The 13,124-nt window shown below is 38.6% G+C and overlaps 1 protein-coding gene across 9 annotated transcripts in view; it reads right to left on the bottom strand.

Annotated features, from left to right (window-relative positions):
• The window catches only part of INPP4B (inositol polyphosphate-4-phosphatase type II B), a 342,885-nt gene that overhangs the window by 72,866 nt on the left and 256,895 nt on the right, over positions 1-13,124 (bottom strand). For all 9 annotated transcript variants that reach the window (XM_052816168.1, XM_052816159.1, XM_052816131.1 and 6 more), the window contains 2 exons: positions 6,139-6,316; positions 526-738 (listed from right to left, as the gene is read on the bottom strand). In XM_052816168.1, coding sequence (XP_052672128.1) covers positions 526-738; positions 6,139-6,316 — 391 coding nt within the window. The remainder of the gene's footprint in view (positions 1-525; positions 739-6,138; positions 6,317-13,124) is intronic.

Here is a 13,124-nt window from a genome sequence, read left to right on the forward strand (position 1 = left end):
TAATACAAATCTTTGAAATATATGCTAAGAATGTTAAAACCTAAAAGCCATGTTTCATTCTTTTATGCAATCTCAGACATCCTCTAAGAACAGAGTCTAAGGGAAAACAGCTCTGTTTTGCTGCAGGTTAATTCATGTGTATTTAAACTATTTATATTCAGCCGGGGGGCGGGGGAGCATAGCATATGCTGTTCCAGTCTCCTTAAATCTGCCTAACTAGCAAAAGGAACTCAAGTAAGAGCAAAGAAAGACTATTTTCCTGTCTAGGCAAGAAGATAATCATCATCCCCACTGTTACATGCACAACCAAGCAGTCACACAGAAGCACACTGTACTTAGGAAAAGTCTTTCAAGTTAGTTTCAAAATATACAATGCATCTGAAAAATATTATTTCGTGGTTTTGCACTCCCTCCCTCGTCCCCCCCTCCAGTTAGATGTGACAAGGACACTTAGGGCTTTTATTTGTTTATGCGGGTTTGTAGGGTTTAGGATTGAATATCAATCAAGAGTTTCTGACTACTTACCCACTCTTCCTCATCATACTCAGAATGGTGGGGTATAGAGTCCTGTCTTTTAATCTGAGAAGGAAGATCCTCATGCTGTAAATCACCCCCTTCTTCTGCACTGTTTCTAGGCCCAGCTGGTTTCTTGAGGACACAGCCAGGCCGGGCTGTGTATAGTGCTAAAAGGGCACTTCTGACCAGTTGATCCTTAAATGCATGCACAAATAACTCTGTCTAGGAAAAAAGTAAATGAATGAAAAGGTTAGACCAAAGAATGCAATAATGCAACACAGCTATTATAACACTGAATTACCCTTAGGCAGAGTGGATATTTGTTTCAGGCCTGGCTGAGAGGCAGAAAGCATAGCAGACCAACAAACAATGAGGAACAATTCAAGGGGTTTAGGGACATCATCACATTCTACAATCCCAGTGTTCTAAGGATTAACACAAAAGTACAGTGTCGTAGAGATCACCATCTTTTCACACAACCCTATTTTATTCAAGTTCCAAATTTTGCCTGCAGAGATGAGCCTCTACGAGAACCGGTTCCAAGAGTAACCAACCACTGCTCAATAATTTCCAAATAAGACTCAGATAAAACATGATTAACAAGTGTAAGGATCTTCTTAAATAAAAACACACCACTCTACACCGCTGAGATTGCAGTATCTGCAAAAGCGGTGTTTCCAGAGAGAAATTTTGGTACCTGTAGGCGTCAACCCAGATATCAGGGCAGGTGATAACACCTGATTTCTAGCTTTATTTTATTTATTTTTAAAGAAAGGAAACCTTGAAGTAGTTTTTCTAGGCTCTCTGAATATGTTGTTCAATCACTGTATCATTCTTCTAAATGCTTCTTGTTGACTGTGGCAGCTGGAAGTTTACCATATTTTTAAAAGCCTCCAACCTCCCTGCATTATTTATCTGCCTTCCACCCCAACAAGAAGAGGAAAATGCTTTCTGCATATGGTCTTTAGCGTCTCTAGACTGTCTCCACGTAACAGCGCTCGCTGTTGCCACCAGTCTGTCACGCGTGCCCGTCTCCTGCAGTCACACACAACATGTGGCCCTATCTCCGCTACTCCTTTTACTTAGGCGGCTGGCCTATTTACTCCATCAGCTGACACAACTTGCTGAACAGGAGAAGGTAGAGGTGCAAGGACATGTTTCCTTTCACTACAGGGCGGTTATCACGGCCACAGTGACAGACAGGCAGCTGGTTACTTCAACAACATTCAACAGGCTTCGTCTGTCAGAGTGGGGAAAGCACGCACCCTGCCACCGTACCCCATCCACCACATCCCACCCAGGCTGCCAGAGCTCCTCTCCCCAGCCAGAGGCCCTGGTTCACAGGTGACGATGAAACACTGTTTCGCATTTCTTTCACAGCACAATTACCTGAATTTATTTATCCCAGGTCAGTGGGATTTTGTTGCCTTCCTGTTTACCCAGAACATAGTGGATTGTAATGTGCAGATTCAGATGCTGAACTGCCTTTGTGCACATAATCTTAATTGAACAGGCATGTGGAAAAGTATGTCGGTAAGAGTCAGAGCAACCAGCCTGAACAAGCAGTCACACAAAGCTAGGAAATACTAGAAATAAAGGTTGCCCAGCCAAGCTTCATTCAGCCCTTTCATGCTTCTTATGCAAAACCTGGAGGAGAAGTAGCAAAAAACCCCACACCAAACAAGTTTCAAGTGTCAGCATCTGTCTTCCTGGAAATCTTTCTCCCAGTTTCTGCACTACTTCTATTCTTATCCCATCCCTTTTTGCCAGTACTTGCTCCCCTTTTGTATGCCTCTACTCCTACTCAACTGATTTTTCTTGCTTTCCTGCCTCAATACCCTCTCAAAAGTTTACTGACATTTAGACCACAATGCTCTAAATAATTGATGGTTTTCTTAAAGCTCCAGCTGCTGGGTTAGGTACCTGCTTGAGAAGTTTCTGCTTTTTCCCATTTTCACGATGTTCAGGAAAAAGATATTTTTGATCCCTAATGGTTGTACACTGAAAGGCTGAAAATTCACTGCAAATAAAACTCAAAAGTCTTAAAAATAAGAACCTTAGGGATATCTTTGCTAAGTTATGCTTTTTTAAACCAACATCAGGACTTCTTTCAGACCTGATTTGGGATTTTTTCGTGTTTAGGCTCGGCAACACTATTCATCTCCCTGGCAATTTTACCAGACCCATTCTGCCTCCCCCTTACTAACTCAGTGCTTGAGGGAAAGGGTGCTTACAGACAGTTTTCTTGTATGTAGCCCTTCAGGACTGCCTCATGGTAGTCCTGAACTGCACTATAGGACAATTTCGGTTTTCTACGTTTCCAGCCCCCACATGGTGCATGCTCAGAGATACATAGTCTTTGGGGAACATCGCTAACAAAACCTACCAATCTTCTATAAAGTAAGACTTGCAGAGTTGTCTTTTTTTGCATGGCAACAGCAGAACTCCTTTTCAAGACTGTTCTGCAGTTCCACATCAAGACAGTCCAAACTACTTTACTTGTCTGTCCTTAGAAATTACATCATCATGGTTTTGCTGAGGTTTTGTACCTCTCCTCCGCCTCAAAGTCTGCTTGAGATCATTCCAGGTCTCTGCCTCAGGTATGGCAGACTCAAAAAAGCTTTAAATTTCAGAAAATTATAAGTATTGGACAACTTGAAGGAAGGAATGCCCACTATGACAGAAATGTATATTAGGTAACTATCAGAAAAGTTTAAGTAATTTAATATAAATTTTTTATAGGGAAAATTCATTTTAAGAAGCAAACTGGCATGGAAACACACCATTTTTTTTCATATAGAGACTAAAATGCTTCTGTAATTAAATTCCGTTCAGGGATACCATTGTTTTAACAACAGTCTACGTTTTAACTGCATTTTCTTACAGCTCGGTATAGCTAAATGGGCAGAACATCACTATTTATAAAATTGCATTGAAATCACAAAACAAGTGTATACAAAGAAATGAAAACTTTGCAAATTCTTTTAGATACTTGACCAAAGAATATTTCTGCAAACAAAGATAGGCATAGCTGGAAAATGAATTTATCAAGCCTTCTGCAAGCTGCAAATGCTGATACACTTGTCAACAGCTAAAGGCTTCCTTAATCAATTAACAGAAAGTGTTGATAAAAGGTTAGTCTCAGGAAAACATTATACTAAATTGCAAATCATATATGGAGAAGTAAAAGCATGCTTAATATGAGAAAATAAGCTCAATTTAAGCAGCAGCAGTGGAATTATTTGATTTAATTTTCCACTTTCAATGCATGCAGCCAGTCCTTCCATTTCTAACATAAACACTTAACTGTAATTCACATTATTTATAGCTCAAATATACTCACTGCTATCTAATGTTTTTAGAAAGAATTATTCTATATATCAAGCTTAACATTATCTTAAAATAAAAAGTGATATGCTTTTTAATAAACTTCAGGAATGTAATCACCAGGCAAATCATTTTTATGACTTCTTCAAACGGCTGTTTAATTTCTAAATTTCTATCAAGTTAAAATGTAAGAGAACATTTCTTTTTTAAATATAAAAAGTATATAAAAGGTGGGAGGGCAGAAGCACCTCATATGCCTCAAGAATACAGGTAGGCATCACGTAATTCTGTGCAGAAGAGCATGCCAATCTATCTTAAATATAACCAGGGACACTCTGTTAGCCTTAGTTCTCTCATACCATACCAGATTATATAGATAGGTTATCTTAGGATATCGAGATGGTGCTTTGAATTAACCATGAGATATCTAATTGCAGCAGTGTGGGGGTTCACTCAATTTGGGGTTTTGAAACTTAGTACCACCCTTCCCTGAAGTTGTTTCTTGGTCTTTCCTCCCCAGCTCTCTTTCCTTCTTTGCAAGCAGCTGTCCCTCCACACTAGCTTCCTCAGCAATGGTCTCATGCTCTTTCTCAGTTATCATCTTCTCCTCAGAGTACATTTGGGAATAGACAGGGAAGCAGGTATTCAACCATTCATGCAGCGGTTGTTCGGACAACTTGACTCATCTCTTCCAAGCAAAAGGTGGAGGCTAGATAGAAACTATAGGCTGTCAGGTGAACTACGTTGGGTGAGACTCCTCATTCCACTTCTGGGAACCTGTGCTCATATACTAACCAGCAATTTAATCCTGGCCCTGAAAAGTTGATATGAACGTATACAACTAAATCACCAGCTATAAATTTAAAATATCTGTGACTTTTCCAAACCGAATAGATTGTCTTTTTTGGCACTTTTCTGTAGTCAGACTCTCCAACAGCCCATGGTTCAAACAGTGGGTTAGTATCACAGCTGCCTGCAGACACTCTGAAATCGTCCACTCCTCCTAACCAGACAGGCACAGGTGGGAAGGCCAAAGCAGATGGCTATAGCAAAACATACAAATTCCTTAGCAACCAGGTCTTGAATCTTCAGAACAAACACTTTGTTTGATTTGCTTTACTTGTGCATGCATATTTCTTTGAACTAACCACTAACAGAGCAGCTCCACTTTTTCTATGTGCAGCTAAAAATGGCCTCCTTCAGTACTACGTGGAAAGGTATGCTATAATTGCCACAACTCCCCCCCTAAATTCCTCGCTTTCATTCCCAGGCTGAGTTCTACTTTCCTATATTATCCCTGAAATCCACAGCGACTCCAATGTTCTCAGAGTTACTGTGGATTTACACATCTGTAACTGAGAGCAACGTTTACCCCCCCCGTGGCTCCAATGCAATGCCTTCGCAGTATGTAGCTGAGCTCAATATTCAGATTTGAAACTCTCCCATTGAACGATGTACTGCTGGGATAATAGTGCTCAACAGACCACAGGGGTTGCCACTTCCCAATAGCTGAAGATATATTGAAATGGTTATTGATAGTGTTATTAAGCCATATTGAGATCACGTTACAGAAGGTATGGCCCATGAAGCGACGGGAAACTTTTTCCAACCCCTCTGGTCATAGCTATAGTGCTTAATATTTTTATAGCATAGCACATGCTTAAGAGTACTTCAGACTTCAGCTAATCTCCAATATCACTCTGCGAGACAAGTGGAAAATATTATCTTCCTTAACTTATTGCTAAAGAAACTAAGATGAGGAAGAGTCTACAGCTACAGGGGAATATAATAGGAGAAAGACGATTAAAATTTGAGACCTCCTGGTGCCAACTTCCTAGCTTCTCCTTCCAGATTGCATCACCATTTCTGATCATACTATTATTCTAAACCTTACACACAAACCTGGCTTGACCTACCTCCCACAAGGAGCAGTTTGAAGCATCACAGAAAGAGAACTAAAATAACCGTTTATCATGCCACAAAATTATTTACAATAATCTGTTTTTGATAAACCCCAGCATGTGGCCACTAGACGATAACGAAGAAAAATGAAATTAAATTAATTATACTTTCAAATAAAGACAACCTTTATAGATTTCATTAATTTTCTACATGGAAAGCCTACAGAAATGCTAAATAATATTCTTTTTCTGATAGCAACATTCTGAAGCTTATTTTAGCAGAGCTTATTTAACATTTCCTGATGCTCTGAAAGTCAATTTATGCAGAAAAAACCCCCAGCAGTTAGAGACTTGGTTATTCCATTTTCCATTGCAGTGAAGATTTGAATCTTACTTTTTCTGAAAGCATCTTTAAAGAGTTCTTCAAGCTGTCTGGAGAATGCTGACTTGCAGAATTAAGCAGCAGGTCTGCATGGCTTGATATGAGAGGTTGTAGATGATTGATGTTGCTGAGAACTTCTTTTGCCTTGGCTGTGTTTTCAGGTGAATAGTAAATACACTGGTATCCAGTACTGTAATAACAGAGAAAGGGTCACATAATGTCAAAATAATTTCTGCTATTAATAACAATGCTTAATGTGCTAAAAATCTTACCACTAGTTTTGCAAAAAATGACAGATACCTGAATTTCACAGATGTCACTGAAATGCTCCTTCCTTTAAGGGTAAAAGCAAATCCTTGCTTGAACAGTAGAGGACAACAGACTGCCCACCACCAAACGCTCCAAGTAGTACTGTTTAACCTAATCATCCTTTTGCATGATTGATCTTAACATTAAAAAACCCAGATTTTTATTTATTTATTTTTAAAAATGTAATTCTGGAGAAATGAAAGGTTTGACCAAGTCAGGTAATAATCACAAAGAGCATAAGGCGCCTTATTTTTCCAGTTGAAATCCCCATCGCACTATTAACTACCTCACTAAGTCTTTCAAAATGAGCCATTAATGTTTAATTGATCAGTGGCCCACACTATGTTTTGATTAGCATCAGTGATGTCCAGGAAGTGGTGATAACCAGAGTTATCTCCAATACGAACCATGTGTCTAATTCGCAAAAAAAGACACAGAAATGCGGTATGGGAGTTAATTACTACAAAACCACACAAATGCATACTGCAAACTTCCTACTTTCCATTTAACTGTTCACAAACTACTGCAATTCTTTTGCATGACTTCTTTTCCTATCCCTCATTTTTTAACCCAACATTTATTAATTATGCAATATCCTTTTTTACCATTATTCCAAAATACCATTTTAGAAAGCACGCACACACACCTACTGGTTCTTCGCTGTAGTATACATCTCCCTACCTAAAACTCTTGTACATAATCCTTCCCTTTACAAAGCCCTGCTTCAGTCTTTCAGAGAAACTAACCAAAATTTTTTGCAGTTTCAGATTAACCTGTAATGTTAACACAGGGGAAAAAACGTAACCAAGCAGCTCCTGGAACATTACCAATGCCAGAGCAATGTACATACTACTCCCCAGTTGGTTCTGTATGTATCTCCCTTCTTTCCTCTTGTGTATTTTCATCACATATCCTTCAGTCTCTTCCACCCTTTCCCCACTGATTTAATTTTTCTTAATTTCACACATTAAGACCTGAACTTTGACACTTGTGCAATCCTTTGAACTTTACACATTGCTTTTCATTTCAGTCTTATTGCAGATTTCTTCACTCCCCCATTTCCCTTTTGTGTCTTCTAGTGTCCCTTCCAGTTCCTCCTCATTAGTTTTCTACAAATTAGAAATTAAATTTAATTCAATAAAGGACATGCTCAATGCACATTCAGAAGTCCAAATGAAGTCACTTCCATAAAACTTAAAAGGCTTAAGTCTTTTGGCAAGTAAGGATAGATTCAAGCAAACTTAAAATTAAGCTTCTTGCTTAGATACTTTGCTGAGTTACAGTCCCAAATTCCACAATACCTCATCCTATTTTTCTGTCTTTCACCTATGTCTCCATTTTTAGATAGAATTCTTTGTAGAGGCAGTCAGGAAGAACAGCATCTGAGTCAGTGAAGCTTTGCCATGATCAGTCATGCTACCAGCCACATCAGAATTACTATGTGTCTCCACAGTCCACTACATGAGTTGCTAGACTGCTGAGCGCAAAGGACAGAATTCTGAATATTTCAACAAGACGAATCGAATAAACTGTCTCTCCTAATGAATTGGGCAAAAAAATCCCTGCCCCTCTGAGAAATGAGGAAACAGCCACAGCTCTGCCTTCAAGGTGGCAACACTGGTAGCGAAATGAACTTCCAAAGTCAGCTCTATTTCTACATTCACTGCAACTCTCGGGCTGTCACACTCAGTAGACAGGGCAGGGACAAAGAGTAATAGTCTATGTTAATTGCAGTGAAGACATAGTCTTAAAAGTCTTGATACTTCATAGCGCTGAATAATCTTCTCTAATTCCCCTTCAGGCTTCTCCCTCCCTTTATCAAACAGCCTTTTTACAGGCTGAATCTGGCTAACAGTTATCAAGCTCACCATGCACATACTCCTTTCTGGGATTCCCCTCAGCCTTTAATTCCCAGATCATTTTCACTGGTCTCCCACAGCTCTAAGCTTCACTGAATATTGCAGCAGAAAAGCTACAGACAATGCTATAAGAAAAGAAAGAGGGAAGAGAGATACTAAATCTGTGGGTAGTTCTCACTCTAATAAAGTCAATCATAGCTTTTAAATAAAGGAAATAGTGAAGAGAGAATGACTCCTTCTTCAGAATGAAGTGTTCTATCAGACCTCATTATTTGGCTAATTTTAACACTTCCTGAATGCCAGAAAGCATGAGATGACTCCAAATATTCAGTTTCTTTCAGAATGTGAGGGCAACTTCCCCCCTCCCCCCAAGAAAGTGCGTAATTATTTTTCAGAAACAACATGTTTGGGAGTATATGAAGTTTCTAATTGTTGTGTCTCAACACTGTTGCATCTAAGACCAGCCTGAGACTTTCTGTGGCCTCATCGTTCATGAAAAGACATTACTACATCCATTTCACTGAAATTAGTTTCCTTAAAAATAACTACTTTTAGAGCTTGCTGCCACATATAGCTATGGTACATAAGTAGTATTACTTAAAAAGAAGCAGCTGCCAATAGAACATACAGAGAAACTTTTCACAGGTGTCCTAATGCAGAAACTAGATGAAGGGAATTACAAGTAAGAAAGAACTTTTGCGTTAGGGCAAAGGCCACATGGGTAGGTCCAGTACGGAAAATCAGCAGCACTATGAAAACCTACCTTTGATATGTAAAATATATTATTAGTCATGTACCTTTTGAAAAACTCTATAATAATGTCTTCTGGGTTGAGTTTCAAAGCTTTCACTAAACACATGAAATCACACTTAATCATTTCCCTATATTGGCACCATCGTTACCTATGTGCACATGACTGTCAGTGGTCATTTCAGTTTAAAAATTGCTTTAATAACATTGTCATGTAATTTGAATAAAGATTACATTGACTACATCTGCAATTTTAACTCTAAATTAACAAAGTTTTTGCCTGAGAATAAATACTGCAGTATGCTAAATGTCTAATTTTTAATGACACTCCGAGTTACTCCACTCCTGCTGTTAACTGGGTAATTTGTGTGACTGAGTTAAATTGTCACCATCTGGGACTGGGTTAAAAATCTTTCAACAATGAACATTTGACCTCGCATTTTTCACAGTCAACACCACAGACGTTCATATCAAGAATACAGTTAAAGCATACACAGCAAGAACATCTACCCCCAGATAACCTCAAGCTTAGGTACATTATTGAAGATACCAATTCAGTGGCTTATTTATGCATCACCTGTATTCTGTCTAAAGTGGGAAGTTATGATAAAAAATAAATTGCTACCTAAAAAAACCTCAGGACAATTCACTGCCTCAGGAAATAAAACTAAACCATATGATCAGTGTTGAGGTTTTGAAAACAGACCTGAGAGAGATCAGAAGTTCAAATTTTTTTTTTTTTTTATTTCCTTAAGATTGCCTTGCAAACTTGGAAATTCTGATTTTGAATACTGAGGAAAATGAAATTGTTATTACTTCTGTCTAATCTATCTTTACTTATGAAGTCCAAATCTCCATGAATCCTTATCTTGAAGCAACAGCTAAGGCTGTATGCACAGAGCTTCTCTTGCTGCTCTTCTATCTCCTTTTCATTCCTAACTGACTCTTGGAATAACTCTACATCAATGCCTTCAGCTGGTACTGGGACATGAGTTTCAGTGAAAAGAAAGGTCAAGATGCCCTTCATCAGCCCTCTAGAGACCTAAGTAGGACAGATGCCACAGTGACATTGGTGAATCTCACAGCAAATCTTCCTAGGCTGACTCACTCCAGGAAGGTTGAATGCCTAGGGAAAGCCTTCCACAATTCTTCAATTTAATTTTAGAGTATCTTCACACTGGTGGAAAGATGCAAGTAGGCTTTAACATAGACGAGAATCTTATGCTGGGTAATTGAACATGGTTCTTGTCAGAAGAAAAAAGGTATTGTGCCTCACCACAAGCCTGAGGCTAAACGGTGCCTTTGAGCGGAGCCTTTTCCTGGCAGCCTGCGATCCACTCTCCTCCTGTCACTCCTAGAGTCCATGTAGATGGAACAGTTTCTTCCTCTCCAAAACACATGATCCTTTCTAACCTTCGCATGCAAAGCTCCCCCAACTCCTCCTTCCCCTCTTTTTCCAGCCCCAGTCCCCTTTCTTTTACACCTGCTTAAGGAAATGATTCAGGCAATTCTGCCCAGAGAGGCTAGCTGCTGGAAAATACTGTGATGAGATTTTTATACCTCAATGAATAGCACAAACTTTGGCAGCTTCTCAGCAAAACTTCCAACAACCTTAATACACTGATTTTATGGTCAGTGAAAAAATATTCATCTCCATGAAGTCTAATCTCTCCTTTTTGCACACACATAGATATACATACACACACAAAAAAAGGGGGAAAGTGAGCAAAAGAATGTCTCTGTGAAAAATGCTATGCAGGACAGGCTGTTGTTTCCCTTTGAGAATAAAGGTTACAATTAGATCAAACACAAATCATTATTATTTCAACATCTCTGGGATTTTCTGTGAAACAGTACCATTTCAGGTTCCTCAGAAAATGGAAATGGGTTGAAGGTTATGAAACTCAGGTAATAGGAACCCTGAAGATCTCAGTGTTAATAAAATCTCTGGTAACGATTATGTTAGTGAAGGAGCACACCTCACACCTTGACAAAAAATCCAGGCCTCATCAAACAAAAAAGTGTCTTTCTGGACAGTTCAAACGCAAATTAAATTATTATGGCTTTCAAAAAAAAAAATCAACAGAAAATCCTTTTCAGTACTATTCCAGCTTTAAACTTGTGCTAATCTAAAGCAGGATCATTTCTAAACAATGCTGCTAGAGATGGTGACAAAACCATAGTGAATCACAGCACCTAATGCAGCTTGTGGGACACCTCTGTTTTTCTTGATGGTTAGCACTGGGGCATTAAAAATCTTGTAATCATAAGTCTATGTGTTTTGGCTAAAACAGAGATCATCAAATTAGATTTTAAATAAGAGAAGTAGTCCTTGGTGTACCTTGAAAGTGATTTATGAACAATTCAAGCAGTGAGACATTACATAGGTATAACTTACAGAATGTCTGCCTTAAATGTTCCTGCACAACTGAGCTCTAAAAGTAGTAATTTGCTGTGCCATCGAGACTGATGAGAAGACAAGCCCTTCCATTTGCTGGAAGGAGAAGTAATCTACACTAGGAGGCCAACAGAAGACTGAATCTGAACAACTGACTGACTTTCTCTTTTAGCTAGAAATAAGGAAGGAAAAACTAAAAAGAACAAACCAATACAGCATCATAAAAAAAATTCTAAAATAGATGTACATCATACACAGATAATTAATATTCTGCAATGATTTAGCATACCTTAATCATCACACTTCAATTATTTGAATTTAAATGCTATCATGCCTAAACAAGATTAAAAAAAAAAGCATCCATTGTTCTTACTGGTCTTATGAAGTTCACTACTAGCTACTAAAGGGACAGACATACTAGAGTCATGCCTTACAGACATGCCTGATGTCTGTAGTGGTAAAGCCTTTTATCTGTCTCTGTTGCAGACAAAGAACAGTACAGATTGTGAAGGGGTTATAAAGCAATGTACCTGGCTTCAGATCACATACCACTAAGTCTTGTTTTTCACCTGAAAGAAAAACTTTTCCTTCTTTTATTGGAGACCATATTTTTAGAAATTTAACTTTCTTTTTTCTTTTAATATGACTTGCTTGGTGGTAACAATTGAGAGAAGAATTGCAAAAATACTGCATTTTTTATAAATATTCTTACATAATACCTTCCCCTCTTTCGCCTGCACAAAAATGTATATTCTGTGTAACAGAAAATATGCCAGACCTATCTTCAGATACACATTTTCCACATTCTTCTGTTTGATAAATTTTCATGAAACATATGTTTCACTCTTGTTTTGGTTTGGCAATTGCAAATGCAATTACACTCTTGCAAAGCAGGATATAACCTTGCTACCAGTTAACAGTTCCTCTTGTCTGTTAGTTCCACAAGTATAGGTTTGAGCAAGGAATATTTCGTGATATGCTGACATTGTTGAGTATTTCAATAAACTGTTCTCATAATCAGCCTGAAGGTCAAAGGCATTCAAGGCATTCTGTCAGGTGCACTAACAATGTCTCTAAAGCTACTGGGATGGGCTTGAGAAATAACCTCTTCTCACATCTTCCTCTGGGTCTCCAGCTCAGTTAGCCTAGAGGAAACAGCTGCTAAATCTGCTTTTCTTTCGTTCATTTTATATTCTGACTGATATCTCAAGGTGTCACTACTTCCTTCAACCAAATCTTCAGAAAAGCTGCTCCCATTGTAAAACAGAAAATCTAAACTGTAAAAGCCGCCCCTGGAAATGCTATGTGTCCTCAAAGCACCCTCATGCAGTTAAGCAAACAGGTGCATACAAAATAAAGTTGTCATTGCCACAATGAAAGAAACTTCTCTGTGGTAAGAATGAGAATGGTTCTTTCACGTATCTATTTAAAGTAGACCCACTCTTGAATATTCAAATAAGTGAGATCAGACTCAGAGCTTGCTTGCTCCGGCCTTTCAACTCACATAAGTCCTTCTAGTTGAAGAAAAAAAAAACCCCAACCATGGAGTTTTCTCCAAGCTGCCCTCAAAGACAGAAGGGAAGATGAATTTTGGAGGTTCCCTCCTTTCTACTTCGTGGGAATTCATACACTAAGTGACCATTTCTTCAGGTCTGGTAAGTGATTTGGTAAACATTGCAGTC

Source organism: Harpia harpyja, chromosome 2 (genome assembly GCF_026419915.1).
Source record: "Harpia harpyja isolate bHarHar1 chromosome 2, bHarHar1 primary haplotype, whole genome shotgun sequence".
In the NCBI taxonomy this organism is placed as follows: domain Eukaryota; kingdom Metazoa; phylum Chordata; class Aves; order Accipitriformes; family Accipitridae; genus Harpia; species Harpia harpyja.